This window comes from Corvus moneduloides, chromosome 4 (genome assembly GCF_009650955.1).
Source record: "Corvus moneduloides isolate bCorMon1 chromosome 4, bCorMon1.pri, whole genome shotgun sequence".
NCBI lineage: Eukaryota > Metazoa > Chordata > Aves > Passeriformes > Corvidae > Corvus > Corvus moneduloides.
In genome coordinates, this window is record NC_045479.1 from 69,057,121 (window position 1) to 69,078,250 (window position 21,130).

At 38.9% G+C, this 21,130-nt stretch overlaps 1 protein-coding gene across 18 annotated transcripts in view; it reads right to left on the bottom strand.

Annotated features, from left to right (window-relative positions):
• Positions 1 to 603: 603 nt before the first annotated feature.
• Positions 604 to 21,130, bottom strand: part of CELF2 (CUGBP Elav-like family member 2) — a 550,002-nt gene continuing 529,475 nt past the window's right edge. For 11 of the 18 annotated variants that reach the window (XM_032105245.1, XM_032105237.1, XM_032105239.1 and 8 more), the window contains 3 exons: positions 17,193 to 17,390; positions 14,240 to 14,383; positions 604 to 9,044 (listed from right to left, as the gene is read on the bottom strand). In XM_032105245.1, coding sequence (XP_031961136.1) covers positions 8,917 to 9,044; positions 14,240 to 14,383; positions 17,193 to 17,390 — 470 coding nt within the window. In that variant the 3' untranslated portion in view covers positions 604 to 8,916. The remainder of the gene's footprint in view (positions 9,045 to 14,239; positions 14,384 to 17,192; positions 17,391 to 21,130) is intronic. The other 7 variants (XM_032105238.1, XM_032105240.1, XM_032105244.1 and 4 more) reach the window with 3 other exon arrangements.

Consider the following 21,130-nt stretch of genomic DNA (forward strand, 5'->3'; position numbering starts at 1 on the left):
GGAATAATTTTTTTCAGCATACTCAACAGTTTTACCTATTCAATTCCCATTTAGTTCATGGGTTTTGATGTGAAAACGATTTTTTTAAGAGAAGGCTCAGATACAGGAAATGTACAGTAAGCCACACATCTTCCCCAAAAAGATGCTTTGACCTCCAGTGTGGAATCTGTGGCATTTTGAGCATATGGGTTTTAATTTTTTACTCTAAACCTATCTAGAATCAGGAGGAAAAAAAGTCATATACCAAAAAGTACAGTATTGTATTGTTTTATGGCATTTTCTGATTCACATAGCTATTTTTTGATTTTAGTGCAAAACGAAACTCATCTGCTTATGCAATACAGAAAGAGATAAAAATTTCTGCATTTTAGAATCTTTTGTTGCAAGTCACTGAATGGCAAGACTTTTTCTCCCCACAGATTTCAGAAAGCCTAATTTTCAAAGTCTCCATTATTAATTAAATATCAAGCGAATTAGTTAACATTTGCCTGGGCATGGTTAAAGACCATGCACCCAGGAAGATTTCATATAACAAAAAGTGCCCAACCCTAGAAACATTTCTTTTTTCCATTTAATGCTCATAAAATTTTACAGACAACAGAATCCTTTCTTAAGCTTTATTTAAGAAATCGAATACTATTATAGTTCAATATATATAAGACACATCCAGTATTGTGTTCCTGATAGCAAGTGCATAGATTTTGTTAAGATATCATTTTTATATTTAATTTTTTTTATTTGTTACTCAGTAGCACGTTTCATGATCACACGAAGGGATATTCCCAGTGATTTTGCTAAGAGCATGAGAGAAAAAACAGAACACAGCAAAGTAGTGAAACTACAACAGAGATGAGGAACAAAAACGATCAGGCAAACTATCAGTACAGTCGATTCCTGATAAGTGAATAATCTGATTGCTTGGTCACAATGCTTTATTCACTTATCAGGAATGATTCACACTACATTTTGTTAAAATGTTTTCCTTAGCCTAATACCTAAGAGTCACACTGGGCAAAGGCACACACACTCTGGCAGGCTATTCTTTAATCAGCAAGTCTTGTGACAGTTTGGTAATTTCCCATGGCGATACACATATAGCTAACAAAGAGACATTTTGCTAACACTGCAAGGTGCCTTACATAATTGAAATTAAAAGCATGTGTTTAAGCAGGACAAACTGTTCAGCTGCATTGCTTTAAGGAACTCATTTTTCCCCCACTGTTGAAATTAAAAAAAAAAAAAAGAAAGAAAGAAAACCCTGTATCTTTCAGCCCTGAGTATTTAAAAGAAACCTAACTGCAGTATAAGTCTTTTTTTTTCAGCTGTATTTTTGGAAGAAAAGACCCTTCACAAAGCTCTAGTTTCTTTCCTAAGACCAAGTTTGGAGGAAAAAAAAGAGAAAAGTAAAAAAGAAAATATCCACAGCAAGCTAAAAAAACCCAAAGAGCAATTCTGATTCATCCATCATGCAAGTCAAGACTTACTTAATTGAATCCACTGGTGTCAAAATTATCCAAATCGAGATGATAAAATCTAGAGGTGTCAAAGACCCAGGATATAGTCTGACCATCGGGTTCTGCTTTCCTGCCTCGGCTTTCTGCTACAGGCTCCCGTGGTTTTAGATTAAACCTAGAGCTGTTTGGACCCCTGACAACAGACCCTGTGGGACGGCACTGGAGCTTGTTGGGGGCTCCAGACTCATCACTTGTTTGCTTCTCATGGAAACGGAAAAGTGAAAAAAAGAAAAAAAAAAAAATTTAGAAAAATAGATCGAGCAGTAACAACCAGGCCAACTCACAAGCCACCAGAAAATTTCAAAACTCTTCCAAACGCAGGAACCAACATTGCTGCTGACACCACACGGATACACCCAGTGCGCCAGGACCTTGTCGGACGGTATTGATGGGGCTGTGTGTGTGTGTGTGTGAGCCAAAGCCAGAGCGCCAGAAAGACCAGGGGAGAGGAGACAAGAGGGAGGAGTGTCGTTTGGGTCTCATAAGAGCACTTTTAAGTGGTCTTTGATTCCTGAGCATTACAGAAAGTGGGACAAAGGAAAGGGATGGGGGCGTATGGCTTGAATTCCAGAGAGCACTCGCCAGTGCTTCTCTCTCCTCCTTAGGTTTGGTTTGCTTGGTTTTGTTTTTTTTTTTCCCCCCTCTCCAAATTGTAGGCTTAGTATCTGCAATCAGAGGAGAGAAGAGACTTTCTGTAAACCAGAACAACATAGATTTTTCTTTTGCAGCTTTTATTTCATCGTGGTAGACACCGGTTGGGGGAGAGCAGAGAGATTCTTGTGAGGAGGAAAAAATTATAGGAAATGAAAGAATAAAAAAGTGAAGAGCCAACTGTAAAAAATAATGAGAAAAAAAGTGCTATGGTATTTCTTTAGTCCCTTTTGAGATTTGTGTAATACTATCAGCCAATGCTGAGAATGATCTGCTTTGTAAGCCCACAGCAAAAATATCACCCATTGGAACAACGGGGGAATCTTTTTCCATCATTTATTTCTCCTTCTTTTTATTTTTATCTTTTTTTTTTTTTTTTTTACTTCCACTGGCTTTAGTAGAAAGTTTTCCTGTGCTCACTTGGATTTTGTTATATTTTTAAAAGAATTATATGTATAACTGCACATAACAAGCTTGATCACCTGGTAGGATTTTGCAGGCTCTCCCAGCCCTAGTTAAGACGTGATTAGTTTCTAGGGAGAGTTTGAGTAACGCCATATGCCATCAGATTACTGTGCAGTTTGGAAGAAATCCCAAGGCTATATCCTCCTCTTCTTGAATGTTTCATATGCTTCTGTGAAGTAGTGGCAGAGTATTATTTTTTTTTTTAACAACTAGGAAGAAATGATCTCCATAATCCACACTTTCCAGACTGACTGAAATGTCACAGCAAAAAAAAAAAATCTTTTCCGGTGGCTTCTGTGTGTTTGTGTGCAGAAGGTTTTGCAGTTTGAAGGCTAACAAAAACTACCTTTAATAGGACTTTGCAGGAAACTCATTTAAAATGCTTCCTGCTCCAAGAGATTATCCAAGTGATAAGGCATGACTAGGGGGAGGAAGAGAGGGAAAAAAAAAAAAAAATCAAAGAAACCAGAACATGTCTAAAATGTACAAATCCTCTTTTGCCCCCCAATCAGCTATTCACTTAGGTGGAATCGACTGTATCTTTTGTACACAACCAACAAATAGAGAAAAAAAAAAACAGGCACGTGAAACAGTGAGGTGTGCAGATGTATTACCAACACAGAATGACCACCAACAATACAACACACAAAGTAGAGAGACAAGTATTAGGAAAATGGTTTAATATTGGAGACAGAAGCAAAAAACTGCATCACACAATAACATACGTTACAAAAATAAGTCTGACTGTTTCAACTACACGGTTATGTTCACAATGAGGACAGAAGAATCAGAAAAAACTCTGATCTAAACAGCAAAAAAGCAAACCCCTAACGTTTTAACTAATACATTTATCCACGCAAAGTGACCGAGTACTCCTAATTCTAATTACCTTATTGTGTAACTGCACGATACAGAATAAAAAGTGAAACTTACCGCTTTTGTTAAGACAAAATTCTAAACACTAGATATAAGCAAAGGGAAAAAAAGAAATCAAGCCAAAGTTTTGAATTCTCGAAACAAAACCAACTCTCTTTCTACCATCCAGAAATCAAACTTGAAAATCAGTCATGATCGAGGGGGCCCACGAGAGTAAGCCACAAAAATTTCCATTTGTTTTTTAATCTCCAGTATAAAAAGTTCCACTGGTACAAAATGCATAAGTACAATCAAGTTGTAGAAATAGGAAAGCCTGCTTTTTTTTTTGCTTTTTTTTTGTTCTTTTTTTTTTTTGGCTCAAATTCCATCAAACAACAAAATCCAAATGCATCAATAAAACAGAAACAATACTCAAATGGTCTTACAGTTTCCACTAGATTGCATTAACTTTGGCTTTTCTCAGACAATAGTTAAAAACTAGTTTGTAATTCTAAACAAAATGATAGTATTATTAATCTACAAACAACAATTCCCACAGCACGAAAAAAACACAAATACATAGGTTTGTTTTTTTTTTTTTTTTGTATGACATTATCCAAAAAGGTAATGAAACTACAGGATATTTTTTTCCTTTTGTTAATTAGCACTTAAGATCATAAAAACAGAAACAGTAAAATGATTTCAGAGTAGCACAAGCCAAGGAACTGTAACCCCTATGGTGAAAGAAAGATGAACTTGTTACTCCTTTGAGGACTGCCATTTCATTGCAATTAGCTAATTTGTTTGAAAAAACAACTAGTCTAGTCTTTTGATTAGAATTTTGTAAAGCAATTTCCCTTGTTTTACTTCCTCTCTTATTAGGCCCTTGCACCCTTGCAGCTTTTTCCTTTCATTATTTTGAAAGAGAACTGGTAGATAATTTGCCTCCCAGAAGGCATATGTTTGGGTTTTTGGTTTTGTATTTGAATTTTATTTATTTATTTATTTATTTATTTATTTTCCCAGAGATGGACACTTTTTCTAAGCAATGACTCATCTCAGTTGACTGGAAGTACAGAAACATTGCTCCTCTCCCACTGCTAAGCCAATGTCCCGTGGAGTAATTCAGGGCAGCCTGGTGCCGAGTTACACTGCCCAAGGACCAGAGGCATCACCGCTCTAACTGGACTGGAAAACCCACAGGACACACCAGGGCATCTACAAAAGCTTTGGAAATTTAGACGGTGGGTACAATGAGAAAAATTAGTGAAACAGTCTCTAAACAATCCAAATGATGATCTCATATTATATATATATATGTACATATATATAATATAACGTACGTGAGATGATACTTTGAATACGCACAGTTGCTGCAAGTAGTACAAAATAGCCCTCAAAGGGTGTAGGAAGGCCCCAGCAGTAGTAAAAACATGAGAAAAGTATAGATCATTTATTTATAAGTGCATGTGCTATAAGAAGGAAACTTTTTTTGCATCACTAGAGGCTAGTCCTTTCCATCCCAGGGCTCTACATAAAGAAGCATTTAAGTTGGGGATGAGAGACGAGAGTGCACCAGCTGATGTTGCTTATATAGGGCTTAATTTTTAATTTTAGGTGGCTTCAGATATAACCAGATAGAACTAGGAAGTGGAAGAAGGTATGGCACTTTATGACCTGTAGCAGTTACTGCTGCTCACACACATTGGATTGGCAATGAATTCTCTAAACCGGTGGCAAAGAACCGAATTGGGTTGTTGGTCACTGTTTGTGTGGGAGAAACGCAACCTAATCAGACTTACAAGGCAGTGAAAAGGGCTACCAGCATTTCTTTTCTGGTTCCTTACAAAGAGCTTCCTCCAGCAAACACCCACATCAGTCACACAGATATTCCCATGGACCACTGGTACGAGTAAAGTTACTCCTCTCTGTACGAGTGTCTGCAGGAGTAAGCCAATATATTGCCGTGACAAATAATGGCAAATAACACCAAACATTACAGTGTATGTAAACTTTATCCATAAAAAGTAGTTTAACTGCAGTGCACACTGAATTTTCACCCAGGAAGATCTAGTGCATCTGATTTAAGCAAAAGTTCATTTATTTAAATTACAAAAATATTATTAATCTTTTTTATTTTTTTTCTCCTCAAGATTTTCAAATGGTGGATTGACCGCTCCTGGCTGGGAGTGGCTCACACAATAGATAATTAAAGAATTGTTTTCTTTTTCTTTTATTAATACTGAATAGCATATTCCAGCAGCATATTAAAAGCTCTTTAAGAAAAGACAAAATCCCCAAAATCTAAAAAGGAAAACCACAAGTTAATTACGGTTTTAAATAATTTTAGTTATAGATACAGAAGAAATTTAGACAGCAGTAAAATATTTTTGTCCTTCAGATCTGCCCTGTGCATTGTTCTGATTTCAACCATGTATTAAATAAACCACAAAAAACTAAGTATATATATATTTATAGATATAGATATATATATAAAAATAAACAGCAAAATGGTGAATGTATAAAAGGTATTAACACTCAAGACAGCTCTGGGTGGAAAGGGTTAAAAGTTCAAAACTTTCTCACCTTAGAGGTTTCCATACAATATGAAGAAAATACATAGTGAGGTTTGCTTTCACAGCATTGATGTGTGCAGAGTGGTTAAAAAAGTGAAACATGGGCACTTATACAATGTTTTACAAAAAACATCAAAGAGAAATAACAAACAATAACAATTTCAGGCAACAAGACCACAGGATAGCAAGTTAACAAACTTTTTAACCTCTTTTTTTCTTTAAATATTAGGGATTTATACAAAACACATAATAAAATACCCATGTTATCAAATTACTTCACACAAGAAACACACTGAAGCTCTAGGAAGAAAGTACCTTTGGAATTTGGCACTATAGTTTCACTGATTTTTTTTTCTTTAAAAGAAAAACCGATCACATTTTGCTGAACACAAACACACCTAAATTGTTCACAATAAAAAAATGACATCAATGCGTCACAAGCCAACACAAACTTATTCTGGAATATTTTTTCATTTTCACATGAAATTTTTTTTTTTTAAGCAAACAACTTTTTTTTGTGTTTTTTTTTTTGAATCTTCTTTTTGTTCTTGTTGTTCAAGTAAACCAATTTTAAACTTGTCTTTTTATAAACATAGAACACTTAAGACCATAAGACTCATGATGAAACCACAACTTAATTCACAGAAGCACCAACGTAACACATTTTACAGTAACCTTTCTTCTGTACATTGAAACAGTATAAAATATAGGTAATTTCATGTGCATTAAACCATGGATTGTCTAACTGTGAGTCAGTTCAGCAAAAGGTGACACAAGTAGGTAGCATTTGCCCTAAAACAGGGTAAATATTTTCTTATACTAATCTACAAAAAGTGGTTCTATATATATACTTTAATGAGAAAGTGAGCCACCTAAAATGGCCTTATCAAAAAACTTTACACTGCCTGAAAAATGTAAAAACTATTACAGACCTCTAGAGACTTAAAATCAGACAGTTTTATTTCTCAAACTGTTTTGGAAGTAGTCTGTTAGAAACCAACATTCTGTGCCTCTGGACACATATTGCTATTGTCACCAGTGACCAGGCAGAATGCCAATCCCTGTATAATACTTTCAAGTCTGTTTTTTTTTTTTATTTTTTTTTTACGAAATGAAAAAAAACCAACCAAGAAAAAAAAAACCCAAAACAAAAAAAACCCAAACAAAAACTCCAAGGAAAGAAGAAAACCAAAAACCAAAACTAAAAAAACAAAAAAGGAAAGAAAGAAAAAACATTTTGCCACAGGTTGTTTTTAAATCCTATCATTAATTTATCTAATAATAAATTTCAGTCTTGCATGAATGCAGCAATGTTTTTTCACATTGACTTCCCAGAATTCATAGCTAGATGAGGTCACATGCAAATTTCAAAGGTCAAACTAGGTCAGTAGGAGAACCAAATATGATGTGAGGTCAGAAAGACATCAGAAACAATGACGGGACGATGAAACTTTTTTTTTTTGAGACGCCACAGGGACATGCTAGGCAAACGATGGGCTAACGGGCATGGAGATGTCTAGGGAAAAAACAAGGAAGAGGAAAAAAAGTTACACAGAATCTATGCAGCACAAACAAAATCACTTTTATGGGTGCAGGAGAAAACTAATGCAAATCTTTTATCAGTAGAGCCTATGAGCCGTTCACATAATTTGCATTAACTTACAATACTTGTCAACAAGAACACAATGGAAACCCAAAAGAATCCATCTGAAAGGAGTCAGAGAGAATGGATTCCTCTTTGGGAAGAAAAGAGAGGAAAGAACCAGTTTCTACAAATGTAACAGAAAGGTACAGGGAGAGGGGGGGAAACAGGGTCAGACAACTGAACTTTAAACTAGGTAATGGAAACTACGAACAAAATAACCAGACAAATACAAACAAGAGGATAAAAGCATGAACTGTAAAGGGTGGAGGGTTCAACAGTGAAAAAGCGCCCATTCTTGGCACAATTACTCTAGAGACTACTTCAAAGGATCTAGCTAGCATAGAGAGCTGCTCTTTAGGTATCCAATAAGTTAACAATAGGCAATAAATAAATTCCATTATTTCTGAGGCAGTAAAAATTTTGTATAAAAATAGAAATGCTTTTTACAAATAAAATTTACAGGCCTGTGGCTTTCTTTTTTTTTATTATTATTAAATTTATCTCTCAAGAAACATCAAGTATTGTCACTCATTTTATTTTATTTTTTTTTATTTTAAACCCTGTAGCTTTAGAAACAGATCTCTAAATCTTTTTTACATTAATCCTTTCCAAAAAAACAAGAACTTAAAAAAAAAATGAAATATAAAGACGACCAGTGTAAAATCAGACTAATATATAACAATACGTTGATTTCAACCGAAAAAAAATCAGATCTTCTCAAAAAACAAGTTGATGTAGTGGAAAGACTTGTTTCAATTTTTGTTGCAAAATAAGTGCTTCAACTGGCATGAGGCCATTTTGTTTAACCTATAAACTGCTGGTGCCACCCTGGTAAAATACGATCCATCCATAGAAAACAACTTTTATTGTGTGCTAATGGCACCAGGGTTCACAGAGTTAAATTGCACATTTTTTTGTGTGTGTGTGTGCTGTTTGGAATTTCAAGACGTTTGTTTTTGTTTCAAAAAGGAGATAAATTATGCTGCAAAACAAAATACAGTAACACAACTCAGTAATTACTTGGCAAGGAAATGGGAGCCAAGTGTAATAAGGACAAGTGGGGAGATGGAAGTGGTAACTGTAAAAATAACTGTCTCTTGGTGAAGGTTGGCTCTATGTTCTTTCTTAACCCCCCTGCAGAGGACAGGTTTGCTCATGGGACTTACCCTAAGAAAGCTAAAATAAGAGCAGTAAGCATCTGGGGTTAAGATCAGTAAGGTTTGCTGTCATTTTTGGAGCGTTTCAGCTGAACCTTCAAGCGTTTCATGCCAATCTGAAAGCCGTTCATAGCCTGGATAGCAGCTTGTGCAGAGACTGGATTGTCATAGCTAACAAAACCTGCAAGACACAGAACAGAGGTGGGAAAGAAAGTCAGCTCTAGGTTAGAACAAATGTCAGAAGGCATTTTGTTAGAATTTTATGATTGCTATTTATTCGACACATTTACCTCGCTTTCAATTAGTTCTTTGATCACATTTCATATCCCATTTCCTCTCCTGTTTCCTTCTGCCTTCCTCTTTACCTTCATAATATTTCTTTACTAGCTGGGATGCAGTTGGCCAGTTTTGGTGCAATGCAGTTTCCATTCTGTTATTTATCTACCTACCTTAGAGACTGAAGATATTTATTACTGTGACACTTTTCAGTGTAGTTTCTACATACCTCCCACTCTATTAGGAAGTGCTATTTAGGCCAGTCTGCAAAAGGGAAGTGAAAACAGCAAGCCTGGTTACAGAATCAACCCCCAAACTGCTTAAACCCACTGGCAGACCTGGGTGTGAGTTCATGTGTGCTATGGAACACTCATCTCCTTGAACTTGGCCTAGGATAGTTTCAACATTAATATTTTGTAATTTTACAGCTCCTTCCAGTTCAAGATCTCAGGGTACCCTAGTGTTAGTTAATTCAGTCTCTTGGTCCTAAAGGGGTACGCAAACATCAAAATTAAGCAGTATCATAGAGACAATGGCAGGGCTTGATGAGAACTCCAGATCTTCTGCTCCTCGGTTGTGAGCACTAACTAGGAGGATGATGCTTGCTTGGGTAATTCAGAATGGCTGGCCTGGCTCAGATTTCTTTTCCCTGGGAGACTGAAAATGTTCTGTTCATAATATACTCGAATCTCCCTGATTCTGGAAGCTCAAAGTTCATTTTCATATCTGGGCCTCCCACTTGTAATTGCAAAGCTTGCCTAACTGCTGCTCTGCCTCAGCTCGGGCTAATTATTACTGTACTCAGCCTGCTGTTACGCATCTGCTTTGAAATGCTCCCTCTTCTTTCCACTTGAATTTGCCTTAACACGTATCCCTTCACTCTCCTAAAGCATGGATGCCACACACTTTGTCTTCAGTCATAACACACAGGCTTCTTAGTGCTTCTCTTTCACCAACAAGCTTTATTCATTTGTGCTTAGTGTCTGTATACTTTTTGGACTCATAACCTCTTTTTACCATTACTTTAACCTATCCTTTTCTGGTTCTTGCACTGCTACCCTCTTCCAGTTGCAGTTTCAGAGTGTTACTACACCTTCCCCACTGAAAAAAATCCTCCCCCCTTATCAAGGTATCCTTGTCCAGCTGCTCTCCTTCATAGACCATCCCTGTGGCTTCACCTTAAATCAACTTCACCAAACTATTTAAGTTAAGACTCTTCTCTGACAACTCAGGCTAAGTTCTGTTCCTTCCACTCAAAACCACCTCTCACTTAAATCTCAGCAGACCTTCTCCTGGCCAAAGCCAATATGCTCTCTCCATTTTGTTCTGTGGTTGGTTATTTGTTACCACCTTAAGGGATAATAAATGTTCCTCCATACCTTCCTTGGTTTTAGTAACTTGTCACTTCCTCACTTTCTCGCCTAGATCATTCCCTCTTAGTTATTGCCAAATCCATCCTTCCTTCCTTCCTTCCTTCCTTCCTTCCTTCCTTCCTTCCTTCCTTCCTTCCTTCCTTCCTTCCTTCCGAATTCCTTCCGAATTCCTTCCGAATTCCGAATTCCTTCCTTCCTCTCTTCCTCTCTTCCTCTCTTCCTCTCTTCCTCCCATTGTTTGCTAGGAGATCCTGTCTGTTCACATGACTCCAATCATTATCTTAGGTCTACTTCTTGTAGATCTTGTAGACAAGATCATTATCTTGTGTCTCCTTCTATCAGCTCTAGGATTCCCTCAGGGATAGAAAAGGGAGCTACCACGAACTGGAAGGCAGCTGTAGCACTGTCCAGGCAAATGCTCCGCAGCTGAGATGTAGTTACTCCTACCTACCTTGACAATTCAGCATTTCCCTCTACAGCTTCCCTGAGCTTCACTTTATTGTCCTAAGTGCATTCAGAACAGTCTACTGCTATGAACTGCTCATCACTGTAGTTCCTTTCCTTCTTACCTAATTTTACCCACCTGGAAGTTAAGCAAGTGATCTAAACTGGTCACTTAGATGGCACCTGTGGATGATGAATGAAGAGAAGGAAGCACACCCAGAGGTGGCTTTTCCACCCATCATCCATGTCACCAAATTAGACACCTCCAATGATGGTAGAAGGACAATTAGCTCAGGCTATGCTTACCTTACCTTCCAGGGAGGTGAGACCAGTTACCTCATTCTGTATCTCTTTAACAGCTTCCTTGACTCAGACAGCAATTCAAAGATATAACCTCTGTGCTGCATCGCTGGAATCAGCCCCTATCATTCAATTGTTATTCTGATTCACAATTTGTCTCTTTACACTGAACGCAATACCTACATTAGCTTGTTACGCTCTCATCTTCTTCCTTATTGATAACCTTCATTTATAAAGCTTACTGAGGAATCTGGCATTTCTTCTCTTTATTTGTATTTTTCTGATTGGACCCATTCATCACTTTTTGTCTGAATTTTAAACCACAGGTTGCATGAGGTTGGGATGATGTTTCTTATCAATTCTCAACCCTGTCAAGACAATTCTGATTTTTGTTTTAGATCTTTGGGTATCTATATAATCAGGATAAATATTTTTAATCATTTGAGTAGCAATTTTGCTGTAAGGCCAGCTGCATTTCTGCACTGATGTAACTGGGTCCCCCCTCCTCTGCCTTACTTTTACATACCTAATTTTTCTTATTCTAAGGTTTATGAAAGGCAAGAGATAAGCTTGAAGACTGAAACCCTTTGTCTGCTGAATCAACTAAAGCTCATGGAGCCCATGAGAACTCATGGAAGAGCACTTCCAGATGTAAACAGACTGTCCTGTCATCCTCATCACCCTTTAATACTTCGAGCATTCATTTTGGGTTGGACAAGAAAAGAAAACATGCCAAAGTCCTTTTTTTTGCAAAGAAAAGGAATTTTTCATTTTGAGAAGCAGTTTTACATAGAGATTCATCACTGTATATCACTGCCTTGTGACTCACTCAGAATGAACTTTCCCTTCCTATGTCTGCCAGTGGACAGACTTGGACAATTTTTATACTTTTTGGATGTTCAACCTGTTCTCCTCTGTAATTTGACTTCCTCCTCCTTTGGGCAGGAGATTGGAAACTCCAGAGTGGGAAGCCCTAAGCATGCGCAAACTATTACTATTACTATGACTATTAATATTACTATTACTATTGGCAAAAAGACCAAACCAAACCAACAACTAAAAAACCCAAACCCAAACTGTACCATTAATGATTAACTGACCATTAATGATTCAGCAGAGAAATGGGTTCTTCAGCAGCACTATTGTCCTAGGTTTTGGGTGGGAGGACAGAGAAAATAATAAAGCTTTTTGAAACACAAATATGGCACCAAAACAACAAATAGACGATTCTTGCTAATAAAGCTGAGGAGGTACATACAGAGTATGCCAGTACATTAAGCTAGCAGGACTAATTCTGGCTTTGCCTGTGATTTGCAACATCATGAAGTAGTCATCCACCGAATCAGAAAACTCAGCTTCATCTGCCACTTCTACTTTTTATTTTTAAAGCAGAGCTCCCTCCCTGGATGCAGTGTATCTGGGAAGGAAGAATGAGAAATGGAAATAGCTGCCTAAAACTAAAAATACAGAGGATTCCTCCATCGACTGGGTGTTGATACCTCCATTTTCCCTCAAAGAAGATAACCTTGGTGTATCACTCTAAGTTAGGCAATGGTGTCCCACAAACCCAGGCAAATGTGTAAGAAGGTAATCAAAGAGTAAAAGAAAATGCACAAAATGCAAGTGAGGGAAATGAGCTGATTTGAATTGAGCCACCTGCCCAAACTAATTTACATTCTTTCAGCAGTCACCACAATTGCTGCATTTCGATTAATGTAGCTTGATTTGACATTTCATCAAGATTCCTGGAGACCTCAACAACGATTTTGTAACCCCAACATACTAACAGAACTGGCTCCAGATCAATGGGGAGTCCATTTCAACTCCACTTTTCAAATTTGCAGGAGCCTCAGGGACTGCTTTAACCCATTGTAGAAACAGGCTGGACTATACAGGTCTAGATATGAATAACTTTTTGTTAAGCCCAAAGAGGTGAATGCTTCAAAAATGAACTGAAAGACTGTGGGAAAATGCAGAAAGAATGTCACATTCTTTCTATGAACGGAATCAACTTTCTAAGTGTACTATCCAATCCTCTTTTGTCATATATACAGTTGCATTCCTTTACTCTGGGAAAGAATTGCCACTTTTAAGGAAGCGCCAATATTTTATGTCAACCCTTATAAAACTCATGCTTAAGAGATTCTTTCCTCCTCCTAGAACCAACCCATGTCTTGTATAAGACCATAATTATTAGAACAACGTTTTAAAAGTTTGCCACTCGCTTACATTCTCTGCTCCATTTCATCAAAGCACTGAACTGGTGCGTCTCTGCTATTCCAAAGACATCAGCCTTCTTAATCAACCTGAAAACTATTTTTATACCAACATATCATCTCCTCCTCTGCTGTGATCTAATTTTCTGACAGCTCAAAGTATTCTCTGGGAAACTTGACACCGATCTTGTGAGGCTCCCTTCATCTCTGCCCTAAGGTAAGGGAGATGCCACCTTCCATAACACACTGGAACCCATCCACAACAGCTGGAGCTGCATATCTAGGCATCAACTGTCTGCAAAATATTCTGAACTACGTGTACACACCATTCAGTCACTAATTGCAAAATCTTGTACTTAATTCAGAAGAAAGAAATTCCTGTAATGTAGAAGTAATGGGTTAAACATAGAGCTTTTTAAAGTGGCTCAGCTATACAATAGAGAATAATTAGGTATCCATAATAAGGCAATTTAATAGTATACTAAATGACATTCCCCCACATAGGGCATAATTAGTTTCATGTACTTGACACATTCATGCGAGATGTCAGACTGGAAGATTATTATTGTTTTTTTTTTCATATCCAATTTTTAGTTAGAAGTAGTTTGTCTGTGTATCTTCCTGCTCATTTGAGGATTAACCGTCCATTATTTTTGGAATGAGTTTCCAGTATGACATTTCTCACATTGCTGTTAATTTTCTTTCCTGGCCCCTTTTCAGTACAGTGCATGTGGTTTTTACTATTTGATTTACTAAATTTGACATACCAAAGCACTTGCTCAAATTGGTCTGTTTGTCAATGAAGACTTTAGCAGAGATAACATTTCCAAAAGGCATGAACATCTGCAGAATGTCCTGGTCTCCAAACTCCTGGGGGAGGTGGTAAATAAAGAGGTTTGCCCCTTCTGGACCTTTAGGAAAATAAAATAAATAAATAAAAAAAAGGAAGTATGAAAACAGCTATTACAAGTGCTACATTTAATCTGTTTTTCCATAATACTTACTGAAGTTGATGGTCAGAAAGCATTTCACTTTCCCACTTTGAAGGAACAAAAGCAAGTGGATCATCAAAGCAGCACAGCTGAAATGCAGCTCTTTAGAGCACCCCATCTTGAAAAGTATTTACTTTGAGAAGTGTTTATTTCATAACTCTACTACAGAAGTAATTAAATTCATTCTATTTCTTCAATTTACATGAGTGTCTTTCAGTATAATTAGGGGTAGGAAAGCAGGTACAAAATGTATTGGCTCTCAAAATACTCCAAGAACTCCACAAGGAGTCCTCTGCTGCTTCCAACACCTGCATGAGTTTGTCAGTTTAGTTCCAGTTGCACGAACTTCTGGAAATGGATTGAGGTGAGCTCAGATTTGAGTACCACAGATTTAAACTCAAAGGGCAAAAAAATGATGGAGATAGGAATAAAAATAATAAGACAAAGCACACCTTGTGACTTGGAAGTCAGTGAAGTCAGCGAGAAAAAGACATTCAGAATTAAATTTGTACTGACTCATTTCAAAACGAGCTTTCTTTTTTTTTTTTTTTTTTTTTTAAATATGAACTCCCCATAGAAAGCTCTGTCTCCTGGAAGAAGCTTTGTAAAGTAAGTCTTTTAAAATAGATCAAAATTAAGTAGTTGGGTTGAAATTAAAGTGGCTTTACACTAAGTTCAGTTTGCAAAGAAAGGTGTAAACTCAAAGGTGCTTTGAATATTTTTCTTACAGACAAAATTTGAGATATGTATTATTAAATTTGTAGGTTAAAACATGCATCCTAGCACTAATAGGTTAATTTTTTCCCCTAGCTCAATTCCGCCTTTACAGCAACACACTGGAAATGAACAATGGATGCCAGGAAGAGTGTGAGATATGATGGAGCCAGACATGGGCTTCCCATGCAGGCTCCAGCAGCATAAGTGGTACACAAATGGAACAAGCATTTCTGCTAAAAACACACCTAGAATAGCCTGATTAAGTACTCCCTTGCTTAATGGAACATAAGCGTGCCTCAGATGTGATGTCCTTGGTTTTCTGGACAGGAAGAGGAAAGCGCTCATCAGATTTACAGAGTTCCTTCTGCAACAGAGCCTCACCTCTCCCACACAGAATCAGGCTGGCTGCTCTGAAGCAAAAGGTAGCAAAGTTTGCCCAAAAAGAGGGGATAAATGAATTAGGTAAAAAAAAAAAAAAAAAAAAAAATTGGGGAGGAGGGGGAAAAAAAAGATGAAAAAAACTTGTGTCCTGGAACTTTTTCTCCTTGTCACAAGTAAACTATCATTTTCAGCAAATAATATTCTTTAAAAGTAGGGAAAAAATACTAAATAATATTTAAGAACATATGCACAAGGCAGTTCATTGTGCTTCAGAATTTAATATTTATACAGCATTTTTCTCTGGTACTTGCTTGTCCTCAAGCACTCCAGACTCTTCACCATTCCATCAGAAATCATGGTAAGAGACAAAACATTGCTGTTGGTATTCAGTAGTGGAATTCACTCAATTGAACTTAACTGCTTACTAACAGATACAAGATATGTAACAAAAATACTGTATTTTAAAAAGGATGATGCCAATTCATAAAAATAAAAAATAAACCTAAAGCTGATTTGAATGCTTCTGAACAGGAAAAAAATTAAATAGTTAGAAAAAAAATCAAACTCTCCTTCACTATGTATCTTGCAATGACACCAAAACAACAATTTTTTTCTGGTGTCAAATAGTCTATTGTCACTGAGCAAAAGGCCTGAGGTGAACGATAAATGCAGAACACAAAAAAATATAGAAAAAAGATTTAAAAAAATCCCCCTTTCATTTTAAATAATCCAAGCTGTTAGCAGCAAATGAAGAAAAGACTTCAGAGAAAATATACATTTTAACTCCAGTGTTCCTATACAATAACCAATTGGAGGAATGCCAAATTTGTCTTCCTAGGAAACACATCCCATAACAGTACCAGATACCATTTCAAAAGAGGATAAAAAAGATTTCTCTTGAGGATATTATACTAGGTTTATTTCCAAAGCTGATCCTTGGCAAGAACAGTAGTGACAACATAGATACAGTCTTAGAAAGCATGCAGTATTTTCCTGTCTTTGTAGAATTAGCTGGAAATTAGGATGAGAGAAAGCAATGAAAAGAGAAGCAACCCCCCAAAAATGCCTGGGAAGTATGAAGGGGAACGGAAGAGGGGAAAAGGGTAACCTCCTTTTTCCTAAACACCTTGTAATTAGTATTCATTTATTCTTAGCAATAACTTCCTGACGTTTACTTGCTGTTGGTGTGGGGAGAGGGGGGGCAATCATTCACTTAGCTGCTTCCCCACAAGACCCACAATTAAGCAAAGAACCACTCAAAGTGAAAACGGATCTTGTCATTAGCTCAAAACCTTAAACTTAATCAGATTAACTCCACTATGACAGAAAATGGAAATCAGAAGACAAAATTGCATCCACAGAGGGATGATTTTTGTTAGCAGCACCTTTTTATATGGGAGTTGGTAAATGCTTTTCTATAAGGAAGGATGGGTGGCAAAGTATAACTTGAAGGACAGACGGTTGAAAAGTGAAACACATTAGAAGTTAAAGAAGGTGACAGTGCTAAGCAGGAGAAAACTGGAGGAAAAAGAAATCACAGATTAGACTGCTCGAGGCCTTCCACGAAGCCTCCATGAGGAAGCGGACGCGTGGCACTGCTTGGCCTGGGCTTGCCGGCGAGGGCGCTTACCTTCCTTCTGGCTGCCCGCGGCGCTCTGCTGCTGCAGCAAGCTCTGGCTGTAGAGGGTGGGCAGCGCGGCGGCCGCGTACTGCTGGATTCCTGAGTAGGCCTGGGTGAGCGCGTCCATCGTGCCGGCCGTGCCGTTCGTCAGGCCTGTTGCGCCGAGTCCTCCGTTCAGGGCCGCCATACCTGAGAGCATTTGAGCAACTTTACAAAAAACCCAACAATAGAGAAAAGAAATTGCACTTGTTCATTAGTGCTTTCCGAAAGTTGTTGGTATTATACGACACTGACAACGACAGCAGTGCATGCAGCTCGGCACTTCACCAAATGGGACTGAGGACAAAGAAACACGACTTTGGCATCAGGATCACTTCAGCACAAGGGTTGCACAGTCAAATGGACTCGCATGCAGCCTGCTACTGGCAAGTACTACAGCTCCGTGCTCCTGAGAGCCTCTGTGCTCGTCCTCCTTGACACCTGTGCTTCTGCTGTGAGTGTCTGAGGCTGGCAGTGTGGGACCTATTTGACCAGTATCCTTGCGAGCTGGCCACTGGCAAAAGCAGTCTGCGAGGAAACCCACTCTCTCTGACCAGGGTCTTCAGCATGACCACACCATATCAGAAGTGTTTTGCTTATACAGAGTGAGCAGAGAACCCTGATTAACTGCATTTTAAAACAGGTCTTTTTCAACCTAAATGATTCTATAATAACCCTCTGTACAATTACAGGCTTTGTCCCTTAGGCTGTGGTAGAAAGATGGACTGCGATGCTCCTTGCTTCCACCCTCCTCCTCTAGTCACTCCAGTCACTCCACAAGAGATGAACAGCAGCACATCCAGAGTGACTAAAAATACTTCATCCAGACATCTTTCATGAAGAAACAAAAGCATTTGTTCCTAGCAACGTTTTTCTTCACACAGGAAGCAGAGTCACTTTTTTTTAAGTTACAGCAATTCTACATCCTGATAAGTAACAGAGTAATTTAACTGGGATGGCTGTTAAAGAGGAAATTTCAGATGGGATTGCTAGCTGTGCAGAAAATGGCATCCCTCATCCATGCAAAGAGTGTTGTCTGCATAAGGAGTTGTACTACTCTGATTCGATGGTGGACAAACTCCTGAGTTACAGCTTCCCTCCATTGCTTCTATTTCTCAGCATGGCTCTTACATGAGTTATGTTGAAGTTAACAGTGCTAGCATATCTTTCAGACATTCCAAAAAAGTAAATTTTCTGCTGGAAGTTGAAAGCATGGCAGGGTTCAGAGCCCTGTTCATCTTCCACATGCCCAGCTTGTGTCAACCTGAGCAGTGACAGCCCATCAGGACTGAGAGTCAGGCCATGTTTTCTGCACAATTAGCTATCCCAGTTCCCCAGTTTCCAGGTGAACAGCTCACAAACAACTTAAAGGGCTTAATCAGGCCCCTCAAGGTACAGAAGACAAGTCACTAGAAAAATGGGGGGGGGGGGGGGGCACCCGGAATCACCAGCAATAATTTCTTAGACATTGTGTAATGTTTTGATTGGTAAAATGGTGGATGAAGATGTGACTGGTGGTGTCATATTAACACCCCAAAGCAACAGTAAAGAGGAGAGGGCTTAATTTCGGAGCAATAATAAGGGTTGGTATGTAAATTGTGGAAAAGTGGGGAATTTAAGCAGAGTACACTTTATAGTAAATTAGTAATGAAATCTATTAGACTGGGAAACAATCTTCAAGGAAGATGGCAGAAACCTTATCACATGAGTAATTTAGAAATAGGAAGAATACTGCAGGGAATTATCCAGCATTGACAGAGGAGGATAAAGATGATGACCCCAGTATCCTTCCACCTCTTATGTAGATTTGAAAAGCCTATTCCTATGAGTCTCCAATAATCAGGACAATCGTTCAAGTGGCACCTTTTAGGCTCCACCAGGGTCTGTGCCAATTAAGAGAATTGTACTGCATAAATTATACCTTTTGATCTTACTATAATTTGTGTGACTAAACACTTGACAGAGATGTGATATTCTTAGCCTTTCCTTAATAAAATGTCTCACTCTGAAGACTTCTCTTTCGCCTCCACCCCACTTCAGAGCATTGCTGTACCCTGATGGGAGGTACTGGCTGCCACTGCTTTGAACAAAAATCTCTGTCAGAGCTCAACAGACCTGGGTATTTCTTGTATAATGGTTCCATTATAAAACTATATTGGGTTTGTGTGGTAGTGGGGGCGATACAGGGGTGGTTTCTGTGAGAAGCTGCTGGAAGCCTCCCCTGTGTCCTACAGAGCCAATGCCAGATGGACCCATCACTGCCCAAGGCTGAGCCCATCAGTGACAGTGGTAGCACCTCTGGGGTAACATGGTTAAGAAGGAGAAAAAACCCTGTGCAATGGCAACTGCAGCTAGAGAAGAGAGGAGTGAGAATGTGTGAGAGAAACAGCTCTGCAGACACCAAGGTCAGTGGAGAAGGAGGGGCAGGAGCTGCTCCAGGCACCGGAGATGAGATTCCCCTGCAGCCCCTGGTGCAGCCCACGATGAGGCAGCTGTGCCCTGCAGCACATGGGGGTCCATGGGGAGCAGAGATCCACCTGCAGCCCCTGGAGGAGCCCACACCAGAGCATGTGGATGCCCAAAGAAGGCTGTGACCCCATGGGAAAGCAGTGCTCCTGGCAGGACCTGTGGAGACATGATTGCACTGGAGTAGGTTTGCTGTCAATACTTGTTACCCTGTGGGGGACCCACTCTGGAGCAGCCTGTTCCTGAAGGAAACACTATGGAACAGACCCACACTGGAGCAATTTGTGCAGTGCTGCAGCCTGTGGAAAGGGATCCACATTGAAGGACCTGGTGAAGAACTCCCTCCTGTGGGAGGGACCCCATGCTGGAGCAGAGGAACAGCGTGAGGAGTTCAACCCTGAGGAGGAAGGAGCTGCAGGAACAATGTGTGATGAACTGACTGCAACCCCCATTCCCCTCCTGCACCAGTGGGGAACAGGAGGTGGAGAATTCAGGAATAAAGTTAAGCCTGGAGGAAGGTAGGAGTGGGGAGAAGGTGTTTCTAAGATTTGGTTTCATTTCCCATTATTCTACTCTGATTTGATTGGTAATGAATTAATTTGCTCAAGTCAGGAATGTTCTGTCTGTGATGGTAGCTGGTAAGTGATCTCTCCCTGCCCTTTTCTCAACTCACAAGCCTTTAGTTATATTTTCTCTCCCCTGCCCAGTTCAGGAGGGGGAGTGATAGAGTGGCATTCAAAATATTATAATAACATGAATAATAACAACAACAACAACAATATCAATAATAATTTTTATAATAAAGGGCGTATAATATACAATATATTATATATTAGATATTACTACGACTAATTTGATCCTGAGGCTGACCTTAGTCTCCTCTGATGTTTTTGAACTTAGGTTTGTCACTGCTTGCATGGGTGTACACACAGGACTGGTTAAAGTAAAGGCTCCTGATAAAGCAGCTTGTATCTCTCTTTTTATTAGAGTGTTGAAATAACTTGATCACAGAGGTAGCATTCGGATACCATGTTGTGTTTCGTGAGTCATCGGCCTATTAGATAAACATGCTTTGTGTTGCAGTGGGCAGCATCCTCCCCCTCTTTTCCCCTGGAATCAATAGCACCTTCCCACCAAGTGATTCCAGATCAGCCATCAGCCACACAAGCCGGCCCACGGCACTGCTCCTGGGAAGGGCACAGCTACTGCTGCCACAACCCACGTGTGGCATACACCTCCCTCCCGAGCAAAACAGAGCTGCAGAAAGCACCCGACGCTTTCTCTGTTCTTACATTTTTATGAAATCTGCAAGGCCCAGCTGCTGTTACACATCTTTGCCATCTCTTTATTATCTCTAGCAATGCACCTCAGTCTCACACTGAACTCTGGTCCCTTCCTCCCTTCTGTGAAATAACCTTTTGGAGCCTCTCATCTATGGCCTT